Source organism: Apteryx rowi, unplaced genomic scaffold (assembly GCF_003343035.1).
Source record: "Apteryx rowi isolate R43461 unplaced genomic scaffold, aptRow1 scaffold_193, whole genome shotgun sequence".
NCBI classification, from domain to species: Eukaryota; Metazoa; Chordata; class Aves; order Apterygiformes; family Apterygidae; genus Apteryx; species Apteryx rowi.
In genome coordinates this window covers 45,126-60,894 of record NW_020448230.1, presented here as the reverse complement: position 1 = coordinate 60,894, position 15,769 = coordinate 45,126, and the positions used below count along the sequence as shown (strand labels likewise).

The window sequence follows — 15,769 nt, the reverse complement described above, 5'->3', positions numbered from 1 at the left end:
CAGCAGCCTGTTTAGCATGTGCTGATGCCTGTGAGACCCTTTGATGTGAATGCAAACTCTTCGTCTGCTGTGGTGTTCAGATATGGCTCTGAAAGCCTCTAATGATGTAAAAAAACAGTTCCTTCTCCTGCCTACTCCCAGCCAACTTTTCATAGCAAATGCAGTGGGTCTTACTTGGGGAAAAACTATACCACAAAATCATCATTAGGTGTAGAGTTCAGGGTCATTTTTTTCAGTTTCATCCTGGAAAGAATATTTAGGTATAGAATCAGTTTTTGCAGGCAAGGATTCAGCTGAGTATGTTGGATGTTCAGTCAAATGGGTGGGTGGGTGAAAGGACCCTGCAGATTTCCAGCCAGTTTCAAGGAGATGATATTCACGTATTTCACCGTAGAGGCTGCACCCACAATTTTTTTTTTCTACCTGCTTTATTCTGGGGCTTTCCTAGCTATTAGGCAGGATTTGGGTATATTATTATTTTCGAATCTCTGGAGATGATTGATTAAAAGTCAGCCCAGATCAGGACCCATTCCTTGAAGGCACATAACAACTCCCACTGAAATCAGTGCTTGAATGTTTTGAAGATTTCAGTTTAAAGTGCCTATCTCACATAAGCATGTTTTAATGTGCAACTCAGTATATACTAATAAATGCAAACGAGTTAAGAATTCACAAGAGCTTCTCTGTACTCATCGCGTTCCCAGCAGTGACAGTAAGCCCTGCCTTACTGACTGGCCTTAGTCACACTGATTACTTGATTTGTATTACATGGTGCTTTTAAAGAGAAAATCAGTATCCAGCTGTTTTTCTGGTAACAATATATATATCTTTTTATTATAATTTGTAAAACATGCTACCCACCAAGGGCAAAATTAGAATGTGTTTGAGCTGAAAATAGGCYAAGCAGTTTCCTAATCTCTCTTTTCCTTCTCTTGGAGAAGAAAAAAAAATTAAAAGATTTTTTCTTCTCCTAAAATAATTAAGAAAGCTCAGTTAAGTAGAAAGAGTATGCATTCTCTGGAGAAAGCCTGAATGGTAATGAAAATCTCTAACATCTTAATGCCTTTTCTCCTCAGAGCCTTTAAAACCTAAAAAATCAGCTCTTGTAAGAGCGAGTAAAATCTTGGCAGGTAGATTAAACCATGTCCTGTGGGTTTGTAAGAGATGCCCGGTTTAAACAGATGGTTCTGTTTTCCTCAATTTCAAGATCACTTCTTCAGAACGGCATTAGGACTGCAGTCCTACTATAAACATTATGTAAGTGGCTGTCGTGAAGCTGTGGCAAGCTCATGATTCATGGGTAAAACCGGAGCTGAATGCTAGCTGTTTTTCCCTTCACAAAGCTCTTGTGCAACCGTTTTCTTACAGCTACTTGATTTTCCCCTTTTACATCTTGCTTAAATCTCAAGTCCAGGCAAACCCTCATTCAAGGTCAGGCAGCACTGGTTACATGTAGTTTCTTATATTAGAAAACAAAGAAAAACACCCCCCCGCTTTGGTTTAAGGTTCATTGTTTCAGTCTGAAATGCCTACAGTTTATTTCATGCTCTTGCCTGGTTTGTTGAACGGCTTATGAAACTTTGTGTTCTTTTCAGTACGTCTGGTTTAATGTTCAAGTCTGGTTTTGAGTTTCATGACAAAGTCGCAGACTTTGCTGAAAATATTTTTTACAGCTGTTTTTTTCCTTTTTTTTTTTCACCTTGCAAGCAGAGCTGCGAACACTAACAGTGCTGCTCAATAAATATTCAAGTCAGGGGCCGGAGGGGACCTGGATAAATACTGCAGCCCAGCTGCCATTCCTCGGCCCAACCTCAGAGATGCAGCACCCTGATCCCCACAAAACCCTTGGTAGCAGTGATCCACCCACCTGTACGACTTATGCTGCAGGTGCCACATTCATTTCATGGCCAATCATTTACAACGCAAGCAGAAGGAAAAACATTTACCACAAGGAAAGGATTTTCATTAGAAAAAATTGCTTTATTTCCACTGCAAGAATCTGCAGCCAGCAGACCCCTGGCAGCACCGTGCTCCATTCTCGGCTCCGCGAGGGCACTGGCGACCTGCGTGTGCCGCTCAGCACGTGGCTGACAGCTTGCAGGGACGTGGGTTAGTGTGACATTTGGGGAATAATTACTGTTTTTCTCTTACAGTTTAGATTCTTTTCTTTATGGCCTCCATGCACTGTTCAAAGGAGACTTTCGAATAACAGCCAAAGATGAGTGGGTCTTTGCAGACATGGATCTACTGCACAAGGTTGTTGCCCCAGCAATCAGAATGTCTCTGAAGCTGCATCAGGTGGTTTTTTTTTAATTACTTTTACTATTGCATTTGTTTTCCTAAGTAAATATTGGAAACCTCAGAACCTGTCCGAAGAAGAAATGGGAGGGAAATGCAAAGTGCTGTTGCTTTATTCTGAGAAACTTCCTTAATGGAAATGGGAAAGTTCAGCAATTGCTTAGCTTACGTTCTTTCACTTATACTCTTTTCGTACCCCTTAGCTCCCCATTTAAAAATAATTTATATTCCAGGCCTTGACCCAGTATTTTTCATAAAAACAAAACTGCCAGTCATGTCATGTTTTATTTGCATAGATATTATAAAGATGGTTTCTAGATTGAAAATAGTTATATTCATTAGACTAATCTTATTGCTAATTTATCAATCATTTTATGATGGGCAATACATGTGTAATGCTATTCCGTATACTAAAAGACACAGTTGAGAGGAATACTTGTTTGAAGGGCTTGTGTCACAGCTGTTTGAGTATGTCATGCTGTTTCTGGACCTGTTTTGTTTTCAGCTGTAAAAGTCTGGCACACCTCCATTGAAGTCACTCCAGTTTCTCCAGGTCAACTCTTGTATGGCTTGGAGTTGATCTTGCTCTTGCTCTGTGCTGCACATTATCTAATACCATACATTTTCATAATGTATGACATATTGGTAATTGCTCTGTAGTGGAACTGAAATGGAACAGCAGTGAATTAATATAAGAGAATTTGACAAAATAGTTTTATGAATGTTATCACTGGCACTGTTGCTGTGTGGCAGATAAAGAAGTCACACAATGTTGTGATATCTGCTGATGGATTCCCAGTCTGTGTTCTTGTTGCTGTTTTTTCATGAATAAAAATAAGGATTTCCACATGAACTGTAGAATGTCCCGGGTAATTCTGATCTCCCTCCAGCTTACCCAGAAGCTCCTCTGATTTCCCACATTACAAAAAGAGAGTGGCTAAATGTCATTCTCTGAGTGTGCTTGTCCAGTAGAGAGGTAAGATCAAGTTAAAACCTGATACAAAAAATTGTAGATACAAAATTGTATCTCTCTGTATTACCAAGAAATTAATTGTTCTACCTCCCCCAACAAACACTGTAGAGAATGTTAAGTCATTTTGGGGACCAGTTTACACAAAGATGCCTGACCATTCTAATACTTCTTCATTTACTACCAGGACCAGTTCACCTGCCCAGATGAGTATGAGGACCCAGCAGTTTTATATGAAGCAATCCAATCTTTTGAGGAAAAGGTGGTGATTTGTCATGARGGGGACCCGGCCTGGCGCAGTGCTGTACTCTCCAACAGAGAAGAGCTGCTAACCCTGAGACACGTGGTAGATGAAGGAGCAGATGAATATAAAGTTATCATGCTCCACAAAAGCTACTTGAGCTTCAAGGTTATCAAGGTACCTATGCCACCTTTCTAATATTCCAGTAATGTAGGGCTGTAGTTACAGATATTATTTCTCAATAAACTGGCCAAAAGGAGGAGGTTGATTATAGTAATCAGAGTAGCGACTGGAGGCCAGAAGTGGAGCTCTGTTCAGTTCACTTCCATTTCGCACCCTTAAGTTGCATATCAGAAATAACATTCGAGGCTTAACCAGGGAGTAGTTGGAAAGGTTCATGAAAGCTGCTGGTACAAAGACATGACGTGCATGCACATGGATACTGCCATCCTACCTATATCACATAGTTCTGTATCTTTAGTAGCATATGTTTTCACATGATCCAAACTTTTCTTACCTAACTGTAGGTGAACAAGGAGTGTGTCAGAGGGCTTTGGGCTGGACAGCAGCAGGAACTGATTTTCTTACGCAATCGTAACCCGGAAAGAGGAAGCATCCAGAATAATAAACAGGTCTTGCGGAACTTAATTAATTCTTCATGTGATCAGCCACTGGGATATCCAATGTACGTTTCCCCTTTAACCACCTCGTACCTTGGAACACACAGCCAACTGAGGAACATTTGGGGGGGACCTGTCAGTCTGGACAACATTAAAAAGTGGTTCAGATCCAAATGGTTAAGGTAGGTGTTAAATTTTGGTCATGATATGCAGGACAGAGACCGTACAGTCTTAGTTCCACTGTATTTTCTGTTAAAAAAAGTAATTCCATACTGTTACCAATGAATAAAAAAAAATTGCAACCAATGCAATATATATATACTTTTTATTTATAATATAAATAAAATAAAAGCAAAATAAAAGCCTTACATATGTGGCAGAAAGCAAATTCATTAACTCATTAATGGCATTTAAGTAGAGCTTTCTGTGTGTTAGACATGCGTCATTATCAAATCACTTAGCACAACAGACATTTCCCTTTTTAAGGAGAATTTTACTGCTTATTCCTTGTAAATAAGGGTATCTTTTGTATAACTGACATTTCAGAACATGAGTAAAGGTTTTGGTGGGGCATGCTTCAAAGCTTTGGCAGTTTAGATTATCAGGCCCAAATCATTGTTCCTGACCAAAACACATCTAAAAATGCACTTACTAGTGCCTGGCTCCCCTGGGTATGCTCCATCAGTATCTGATACTTTCCACCTCTCATTCTTATGGGCACTTTTCATACAGCAGTAACTCATTCTGGCTCATTCCCCCCTACCTGCACCTGCCCTATTGCTACTGTGACTGTTGAAGAGAGACAGGGGACAGTTCAGTGGCAGCCAGCTTGCACACTAAGATGTATGCTAAAATATGAAGATACCTGAGTGTTTAATGTGTTGCTTTCCCCGTATGCAGTTCATTCCCAGACCTCTTGGGAATGAACTGCTTGGTTACCTCATGTGGAAGCTGATCTTTAGAAACCCAGTTTGACATTAGATGAAGTGCGCTAAGGTCTTGCAGGGCTTAAGCCACTTAACACAGAGAAGGAATGATTTGGGTAGGATCACAATACAATTTTGTCCCAGCTAAGCTTACCATGCTGTCATCTTCGTGATCCCATAAAATGTCAAAAGACCTGCAGTGGCATGAGAAAGTCAGACATTTCTGACTTTCAGAAAAGTACAAGTCAGACATTTCTATTCTGAGGAGACCTATCACTGGAGGCACAAATTCTCATGCATAATAAATAGCCAACCATGTGTTTGTTCCTGCACACAGAATGCGGAAGGACTGTCATGCAGCTCACCACGACAGAGGTAACGCTGAAGAGGTGGATAGCAGAGGCGGGTCTTCGTCCAGCAGCAATTCCACAGGTAATTCAAGCCAGAGCAATAGCTCGCAGCACACCAGAAACGGAACACCTCAGTTGCAGGCTGCATCGCAGGAGGTCCACCAGCATGCAGGTATTTACACAATTTACTTGGCTTTCTTTATAGTCTTGTCACTAACAATGGCAGAATGAGAAACAGAGATGGGAAGGAGTCTACATGTGTGATGCAGAGCGCCTCTAACACAATGAACCTCTGCTTACTGTTGAGTGTTGACTGGGAATAGCAGAACTGAAACTATGCAAAAGCCTTAATTATCTTAGAAGGACTACAACAATTTACTTGAGGAATTGGCTTGGCTGTTCATCAGTGTATGTGGAGAATAAATAGAAAATAACTCATTGAATCTATACAGCAATTATCAGAAAAAAAATTAAATGTTGTCATGTTGTCAGTCTGTCAGTTAACAGCTGAACGCTCTTCTTATATTACATTATGGGTCTAAAATTACTTCAAATGTAGTTACAAGATAGAACTACTGAACTTTACATTGGAAATATATGTTAAGTTTGCTAGTGGATCACCATAAGACTTATCACTAAGGGATTAGGATTTGTTGAAAGTTAAGTGGCTTTACGTTACGGTTGTGGTATTATTGTATACATTAAAGCACAGAACTAGAGGGGTATGATACTTCCTTGTTTCCTGTTAGATCGTTTTGACCTATCATTAAAAATAATGGACAGGACTGGAGAAAATCTTGCCATGAATATAAATCACATTATAAGAATAAAATAACTGCTGCTTTTAATTGAGTCTAGCTTTCGAGGAATTCCCATGTGCATACTCATAATTTGACATTGCAGTAATCAAAATGGCAAACTTAATTGTAAAATAATAAACCTGAGCATCCCATACAATAATGAAAGTTAATTGTGAATTGTTTAAAAGAATGCATTGGATGCCTAAAAAAACCCACAATCAAGAGAGAAGGTCACACTTAGTTAAGAAAAAGCAACCTGACTTTGAGATAAAATGAAGAAATGCACAACAAATGCAAGGACGTGGAAAACAGCAAATGTAAATCAGCATTCGGCTCTGAGAGACAATTGATAGAGAAAGGGAAAGGAACAAGGAGAAATTTCCAGCTAGCAGCATTAGGGACAGTAAGATGAAAGTGATTTTGTTGCTATTTATTTTTTAAGAATATTAGAAACAGAAATCATAACAATAGTCCTGATCCATCACTATATAAAAAGGTAGAATTGTTGATAAGGTAGAAATGAGAAAAGAACACATCTGTTTTGTATTTGGGGAAAAATCCAGATGATACAGTTTTAGCATCTGATGATGAAATAGTTCTTTCCATCCTAACAGCTACAAAGAACATTAAAGAGCAGCTATCAAAGCTATATGCTTAATTGAGCAAATCCAAATAACTCTCATGCAAGAATGTTTTTAAAAGAGCTGTTTAAAAAGCTCTGTTTGATCTTCAGTATCAGACCACTAAGGCAATACCAGAGGACAGGGAAAAACTTACACTATGCCAGTTTTAACAAAAAGAATGAACAGGGTGACCTGAGTAATATACATCTGTCAATTTGATGTTGGTTTAGGAAACTGTTGGCCTATCATGCACAGTCCTAATGCCCTAATTTAAGAAGGATATTGCTAATTTTTAAAGAGTTCAAAGAAGAGTCACAAAAATGATCAAAGATCTGGAAAATATGTCCTGGGCACCAAAAGCTGACCGAGATAGTTGGTTCTAGTAGATTTAGATATAACAAAGCTAAGCAAATTCAGATGTGAAATCAAGTGCGCATTTTTAACAGTGAGGGTAAAAACCAGTGAAACAAGTGGCTAAGGGTTAAGATGGATTCTCCATGACTGGAAATGTTGGCTGCATTTCTTAAAAATAATAGAACTTCCTGGAATTAATTTCTGTATGGTATTATTAATTAGTACTATCGCCCATGTTATATAGCATGGCAGACTAGATGATCACAGTCATCCCTTCTAGACTCATAATCTAAGAATCAAGTGCATTTAATATTTTCATATTTCATATTTCATTTTGCAGCCTGGTGCCACTGAGTCTGCAAAATGCAATTAAAGTCATATATAAAAATGCAACCAAAATCAGAAGCATTGGAAATGTGTGAGGTTCACCCCCAAATTGTCCTTATTTCATGATGCAGTTTATAGAACAGGCTTTGTTTCCTAAGTATTTTCAGGGACAGAGTTATTTATGTGTAGATATGGGTGGTCTCCTATCCAGTGCTCTAACCACTGCATTTGGGATGAATATAGAATACTTTTGGACAGCGGTCAGCTTGGCAGTTTAAATCACGAACAGATGTTTGGCCACGATAGCCCTTGAACAAACTAACACTCACAGCCCCTCCGTTCTTAATTCCAATCTGCTCTTCTTATTTCAAATGGTAACATATTAAAATAACCATCAGACCTAGAAACCAAAGCACTTAACCRAAACCCCAGAGTCTGAACAAACTGAATCTCTGGGGAGGTCAGAATTGCAAATGGATGCCAGTGTGGTGGCCAGGCCTGACTCTGATTACAGCACGTGCCCTCCCTACTCGCTGGGTTTAAAGTGCAGAGTATGCTTGTGAAGCAGCATGCAGCAGCAATGTCCTGTTGCTCTCAGAGATCTTGGGGCTCTTATTACAGGGGATGCTGCTTTGCATGCCATCTTAAGAAAATTACTTTTTATTGTCCTGAGTATAAAAGTAGAAATAATGATATATTGTAAATGGGGTGGAAAAGTGTCCAGTGCTTGCCAAACCAATCAGATTTTATTCCAGCTAAGCAGCTCCAGTGAGGTTATGGACCAACTCTGCCATCTGACTCTGTGCAAAGTTACCTAAATCCTCTTTGCTTCAGCATCTGCAAAATGGGGCTAATGATACCAGCCTCTGGAAAGTAGATGGGTGGATGTAAAACAGTATGTTTCAGTTATATAATGTAAACAGTTTGGATATGAAATCCTACATTACTGGAATTCTCATGAATTCAGCAAGCAATCGTATTTCTAGAAGACAGTGTGAGCTTTCTATTGCTTTATGTCTGCAAAATCTCAGTATCTGGAGGAGTTTCAGTGTTTCCCTCCCCTCCATAGTTCAGGTATTGGGAAAAATGAAAGGAAAAAAAAAATGCCAACAACCTGGGAATGCCTGCCAGCAAAACTTGTTTCTGCACTGATGGGTCTCAACAGATTTTTCTGGTATCAACTCTCTGCCCCACAGCTAGGAAATCAAAATGCCAGCTTGTGTTAATGTCTGGGGTTTCCTGGAAAGCAAAAAGCTAGGCAGGCACTCACATGACTGGGTATTTGCTGAACGTGCCAGCCTGCTGCATGTGATTTGCAGAGTGACTGGGTGCAAGCAGGTACTTGGTAGTTTCACTGGCTAAGTTGATTTATTTTTCATTCTATATCTATATAACTAGGCAAGCATAAGAAAGACAGAAATGGGTTGTTTGAATGACATAAGGTGTTGATGTAAACGTGTTTATGTGGGTCTCATTTAGACCTCTCATAGATTGCCTGAAGTAGATGTGGCATCTGTGTTATACTGTAAGCATCATCTCACTCTTAGAACTCAGTTCCACTATTAGTCTAAAAAACTTTCAATGATGTGGCTTGAATTCTGTGGTGTCCACTTGGCTGAAGTCTCAAATTCCAAATTCCAGTATGCAGGAATAATTCTTTTTGATGTGGTTTTGTTTTAATTTACAGACTTTTGTTTTATTTTTGCAATTAAGTTATACCAAGCCATTTAAAGTGAATATTCAGCATCGCCTAAGTTAGTGATGTTGTCAAGGAGGAGTAGAGTTACAGCAATACTATGCTCAGTCATTCAACAGGCAGGTTAAAATGTGCTTGGCAGAATAGGTGTGAGCCTGTGATGAGAATAGTTTCCCTGGGTTCTCCTCTCATCCCCTCTCTTATGACCCAGTGCAGAACCACTGGATCTATTCTGACCRAAGGCCAGAACCATTGTAGTGGAAAAAACAGATTAATAGGTTAACAGGTTAAGCAATTTCTAATTTTTGTGGTTCTGGTAATGCTGACAAAATGTCACTTGGTTCTTGGCCAAATAGTGACACATATGCACTGGACAAGGTCAACAGCATGGACTTCATCAGGATGCCACTGAAGAGAGCACTTAAATATATTAATTATTTCTCTTTTAAAGGCAGGAGAAAACTCAGGAGTCAGTCTGTCCAGGCACACACTGCTTTAAACCAAAGGCCCCCTGTTTCAAGTCACTCCGGACCAATCGTAGAAAGCCGCCAGCCTTTCATCCAAACATCTACATCTGCCCACGAAATTGCCCAAAGGCTTTCTAGTAGTCAGCTGTCACTCCACAACTCGGCAACATCTGTGTTTTCTCAATCCCCTGCTGTTCCTGTTGCTGGCCAGCTGACTGTGCAGGACCAAGCTGCAGCAATGCTTAGGTCCAGTCTGGCCTCTTCCACCAGCTCAACTCTCAGCCTGCTGTTTGGCAAGAGAAGTTTTTCAAGCGCTTTGGTGATTTCTGGGCTCTCAGCTGCAGACGGAGGTAACACCAGTGACACTCAGTCATCCAGCAGCATGAATATTGCCATGGGTCCATCTGCCAGAGCAGCGAGTCAAGCAGCTCGGGTAAGGCTGAACTATAAGTAGCAGTACTAACCATGAGCTACTGTGCTGCCCTCGTATCAGGTCTTTGAACCGTCTTCACCACTGTTTCGTTTCTTCCTTCTCACTGGTCAGAAAATAGTCATTCCTTTTCTAAAACAATATCAGGATTTTGGTACTTGTTTTGGATTTTGCATCACAATGAAAATGAGACTGTTCACTATTTGTGTGTGTATGAGAGAGCGTGAGAGAGGTGTATTCATAAATAAATGACAGACTGGCTGTTAAGCATGCACCTGAGCTGGCAAACCCTCTTCATTTTACTTAGATCAGGACCTTAAGTTTCCAAATTTTATGCAGCCCAGCTGATGAGTACCTCCATCAGCAGACTAAATAGTCTCTTTCTTGCTTGCCTACCCAGGAATTAATTATTTGTACAAAGAATGGCTCCCACTGAACAATGCAGTTGTCTTCTCTCTCTCTCTCTCTGACCAGAAATTTGATCCAGGACCTGAAAGCCTTGTTGTTGAAAGGGTTACTCAAAGGAAGTCTTTAGGAAACACTTCCAAAAGGAAATGAAAAAGTCTTTAAGGAAACCTGCATGCTTTATGAATCAGCATTTTCTAACAGAAAAATATTGCACAAAAATTTCCAGCCTACTTCCCAGTAGGCTTCCAGTTCTACTCCCATCTTCCCTGGAAAACTCAGCACACATAGTAGTGTTATTGTTTTATTGCCTGCTTAGCTGTATTTATTTAACTTTGGTTATGATCAGTTGCTTTCCTGAATTTTGAAACTTTCACCTCGACACTACAGAGCAGTAACATAAGAAAGCAGTCATTAGAGAAAAAGGGTGGCTGCAATTAGAGCCTGAGTTACAACGTAACTACGACTTTCACATTTGGCCTAGCAAAATGGAAATCAAATGATCAGCAGGGCAAAACCGTGGAGATGGGAAATCCAAAACACTTTTCTGCTAATATGTTTCTGAACTGTGTATAACTTAACTAAGTCTCAAAAAATTGTCCAACCTCAAGTGAAAAAAGCTCCTTAGCCTGTGTATATTTTGCTTTCAGCCCCAAAAGTATCATGTACAGTACAGTCCACTGAAGATGAGTTTGCCATTAACTTCAACAAAAGTTGACTGAAAATTACTCATCTGGGCCCAGTCCTACTCTAATGAGCATTAATGATACTTCTACATATACAGCTGAACACATGAGATGTCACAGCATAATTCCAGTTCTCAAGAGTTTGCAGTCTAATTTGCAAGAATTCAGCCAGTTTGCAATATAGGGTAGTAATGGTGGGATTCACCTCATCTAACTTTAAGCCATCTAAAATTTTGGAATGAAGTCTCAGTAGGTTGTCGGTGTGGCCTTTGTGCTCACTGGAGAGGACAATTCAGTTCATCTTTACAGCTGTCAGGAGGAAAGCTTCCTCTGAAAGACTTGTCTCTCTCTGCCAATGACTGATGACCTAGATGATATGCTTAGACTAACATGGTCACATTTAGATGAGGCAAGTCCTGGCCAAAGTAACTGCTCAGAGTCCAGGTGCATATTTGTTTGGGAGTGGTAAGAAGGAAGCATTATATTTAAGCTGCATGCTTCTGGAAAGCTTATATAGAAATGGACTTCTTACAGTCGGGTAACACTGAATGTAACCTTTGCAAACTGATAATTGTATTCAGTTATGATGAAAAGGTTTCTTTGTATGCTGAATTTAAAATTTGGTGTATAAAGCTAGTCCCAGAGCAACTTGGTCTAACTTAAAAGATAGCCCTGCTTGGAGCAGAGCACTGGCCTGGATGACCTCCGGAAGTCCTTTTCCATGCAAATTATGCTATAGCTCTTATGTACATGTACATCTGTGGTATTATACCTCTATCTCCTAGTCTGCTTTTCCTTCCAAATTTGTGCATTATTACACTGAGACAAGTACCTGTTCACTCTTCAGAAGTCTCTTGTGAATAATGCATGTTAAGAACCCCATGCAGTTTCACAGGATGACATTCCTAAATTTTTTAACTTTTTCACCTGTCACTTCAAAACATAGGTGAAGTGTAACTTAGAAATTCCCTAAACTAGTTGACTCTCTCTTTCTTTAAAGCAACTCACTGAGACCTGCGAAACAACCGATGCTACAGACTCCAGACCCCGAAGAGATGCAGGCCCTACCTGTGCCATATTCATGAGTCAGAACCTGGAGTGCAGAAGGGCCAGCCAAGAAGATATGGCCCTGGAAGACACAGCATCTCAGCAAAGTCTGTCTGAAGAGCAATAAGGACTATTCCTAGAGCAAGGGCCACATGCTTCTTAAAGAAAGACAGTTAGGTCAAGGAGCTGCAGGTGGGTTTAAGTTCTTTCAAATTTAACAAGCAACCTCCAAATCTTTATTTTTCTAACTTCTAAGCAAGAATACTAGATGTTCTCCAGCTAAAGGCCTTGGCACAGAGGGGGYTGAAAGATGTCCTAACAAAAAACAGTGCCACTTCATCTCAGGTCCTTGTAAATCCTAGAACAATAAATACAATTTATTTGACATTCCTTCCCCTGCAGAGGTGTTGACACATTTGTGGTGGAACTTAGAAAAGCTTAAAAAATTTGTAACGGTTGGAATCAAGAGTGAATACAATGGGAAATATTAATACAACTCAGTGAAAAGCACACAAGATATCTCTTCCTTGCCATAATTAAACAGCTGATTGCATGTGAAATAACTGGCATTTGATATATAATGTATAACAAATGGCAACTTTGAACAGAAGCAATGAATACATAAAAGGACAGTACAATATGTACTGTAACAACAGAGTTAAATCTTGTTTTTTCTTCAAAAGCAAATCTTTATTTTTCTTTAACATGTTATGCAGGTGATAATCATGAACAGCAACTTAGCATCACAGATTGATATACTGCATGCAGCCATATTGAAATATTGTGTGACAGAACCACGCTACACAGATTAACAAAAGTCAAGTTTGAGAAAAGAAAGTAGCCAGTGCATGGAAAGCCTTCACAAAGCATATGGTGCCCCTTATTTGCAAAGAAAGCAGCTTTGCAGAAACAGCTGCTCTTACGTATAATCTCATGCTCCTGTTTGGTTTACAGCAGTGTCTCTCAAATTCTGGGCAGCAGCCCCTTTGGGAGTTGCAAAAGGGCCCAAAGGAATCCTCCTCAAGGACACAAAAGTGTAAAGCAGGCTATAATTATTGTCTGCAAGTGTTTGCATCAGGAAGGTAACAGCTAACTGCCTTTAATCATGGGACACAGTTCAGTGTCCACAAACACTTATAGCCAGTAATTACAGAGCATTCTGATTTGCCTCCCCCAGAGGGACTGAGCTGCTGCCAATTTAATAGTTGCATGAAGACAAATGTAGCAAAGAGGGAGGTCACACTTTCACAAAGTTTGAGAAACACTGATTTACAGGAATGTATGACTATTTTGGAGGGCAAAAGGCTACAACAAATCCTTGCTGTACTACAACGTATACATGCACACACACACATTTGTGTGCATTCTCCTCATTCTTTTTTTAGTTAAAAAATTTGCAGCTATCAGTGTCTTGCTGTTCCTCTTTACTGCAACTACCATAGATTGTTACTAATTCTCATCAGGAAAATCTGCAGCCAGGCTATCTTGTCCCAATTAACAAGAAAGATTTAACAAGAAATGCTGTAGCTAAGTCTCATTACCTTTAGACAATGCACTGTTGCATTCTGAGCTTCCTACTGTGCCACACAATATTATAAGTAGTAGAACTAAATAACATCTAGTGAAAATAAAGTGATCCAAGTATGTTTTGTGTGGCAGCAGTTTTTGGGTTTTCTTTTTTATTTTGAATTACTTTTACTTGCTTTCTGATTTATGAAATTGAGAAATTTACTGCTTTTCTTTCACCTCACATCGTGATGAATTCTTTATTTATAAAGCTCTGCATGAGCTAGGCAAATCCCTGCTCATGTTCACAAAGGCAAAAGCAGAGTATTAATGTATGGCCTCTAAGACACATGGTCAAGATGCATCAGAGTGTGGTTTAGACACTACTAGTGTTGTCTCCTGCATCCAGGTGTGGTGTGAAAGAGGAAACTGAATTCAGCTGCTCTTTTCTGACCACTTCTGGCAGGTATTACTCTCTCACCACCTTGCCAGTGGAGTGCTACGTATTCTCCATTACAAATGACAGATGGACATTATACAGATAGGTGGTGGGCTCTTCCCAACAGCTGTCCCACATCTGCCTGTGGGGCTTCTGCTACAGGTAATGCTGATGTGCTGGTCAGATTTTACACTGCAGTCTATTATGATAAACCATCACCAGTTTGTCTTCCTAAATGCTGCCATGCATGGGGGAAGGGAAGGCAGTCAGCTGCAGAATTTTATAAATAAAGAATTCATCACAAACTGTTCCCATCCTCCAGGTATGCTGAACTCTTCCATATTAAGTTATCCTCACTTAGGCCTCTAATTTTCAAAGCTCTAACTTAAATTTGAATTAATTTCCATCAAAATTAACTAACTTGGACTTCCAGTAGTTCCATCCAACCTAAATTGTCCTATGAATCTAATTTAGGCAAACTAAACCAGATTAGGAAACAGCTGCACAACCTCTTCCTCTGGCAAACTGCTGGGCCCAGTTACCACTGACAGAGGCCCCGTGACAACAGGAACATCTTCCCCCTTCTTCTGTCAGAGGCTCTCCTGGCTCCAGAGCCTTTGTTACTGCACCCTAAGGAAATGCAGCCACCTCTCAGGTCTTGTCTTAGTTCAGGCCACCAAACCCTGGAGCACCACTCCTTGAGGACAGGTACATGCAGTAAAGCCCAGACTCCTGCTACCACCAGAGAAGGCATGTCCTAACTCCTTGTTTGTGCACAGCACACAAGCAGAGAAGAACAGGATCCAACCAAAGATTCAAACAGTTTGAGACTGGACTTCTTCTAAAGTAACTAGTTACTTCTAATATCCAGGTCTTACAGTTTGTTTTGTTTTGAAGTTGTTATTGAAGCATGCTGCATTGAAAAAGAAAAGACTGACCACTGACAGTATCAATTACAAAAAAAACAAGAACAAAAACCCATCACCCAAGATGACAGAATAAACCTGCTCCCAATTGTTACATTTCTTCGTAATTTTGGAGAGAGTCTGCTGGTACGCATAAGACTACTGCTATTTTCAATGTTTTTAAATATGGGCCAATCTTACAGAATAAGCAAATGTGATGGTTAGAAATTATAAAACCTGGAATCAGGTAAGAGGTTGTATTGAGTAAACATAGTTTGTGATTAAAACAAGAACAAAAAAACCCAAAACAAACAAAAAACTCCACACATCAGGTAACTACCCTATCATAACTGAAGCAGAGATAGACCCCTCTTGCTCTGTAGGTGACAGGAAACGCATGTAAGGCTCCAATGCACACAAAGCTTACAAATGGGTATTTAACTTTTAGGCAGGTCCTAATTTCAACAGTAAGATCCTCAGAACTACTCTGCGTAGCACTAAAACGTATCAAAGTCCATAGGAGCCTACATTTTCAACACTAATGTCTATAGATAAGCAAAAGCTTTAGACATACTTTGTTTATTCTTGAAAGCCCTRAATAGTTTGACACTCACCTCACACAAGATTGTTTGAGTTGCAAGGTGGGCATTTGTCCATGACCCCTCAGGGACTCCATTTA

At 39.9% G+C, this 15,769-nt stretch overlaps 1 protein-coding gene across 1 annotated transcript in view; it reads left to right on the top strand.

Moving 5' to 3' along the window:
• PCNX2 (pecanex 2) overlaps positions 1–15,391 on the top strand; it is a 166,362-nt gene extending 150,971 nt beyond the window's left edge. Inside the window, exons 31-36 of the mRNA XM_026062780.1 lie at positions 2,154–2,298; positions 3,456–3,686; positions 4,037–4,311; positions 5,393–5,577; positions 9,657–10,105; positions 12,194–15,391. Of these exons, the coding sequence (XP_025918565.1) occupies positions 2,154–2,298; positions 3,456–3,686; positions 4,037–4,311; positions 5,393–5,577; positions 9,657–10,105; positions 12,194–12,367 (1,459 nt within the window). The 3' untranslated portion in view covers positions 12,368–15,391. The remainder of the gene's footprint in view (positions 1–2,153; positions 2,299–3,455; positions 3,687–4,036; positions 4,312–5,392; positions 5,578–9,656; positions 10,106–12,193) is intronic.
• Positions 15,392–15,769: the final 378 nt, after the last annotated feature.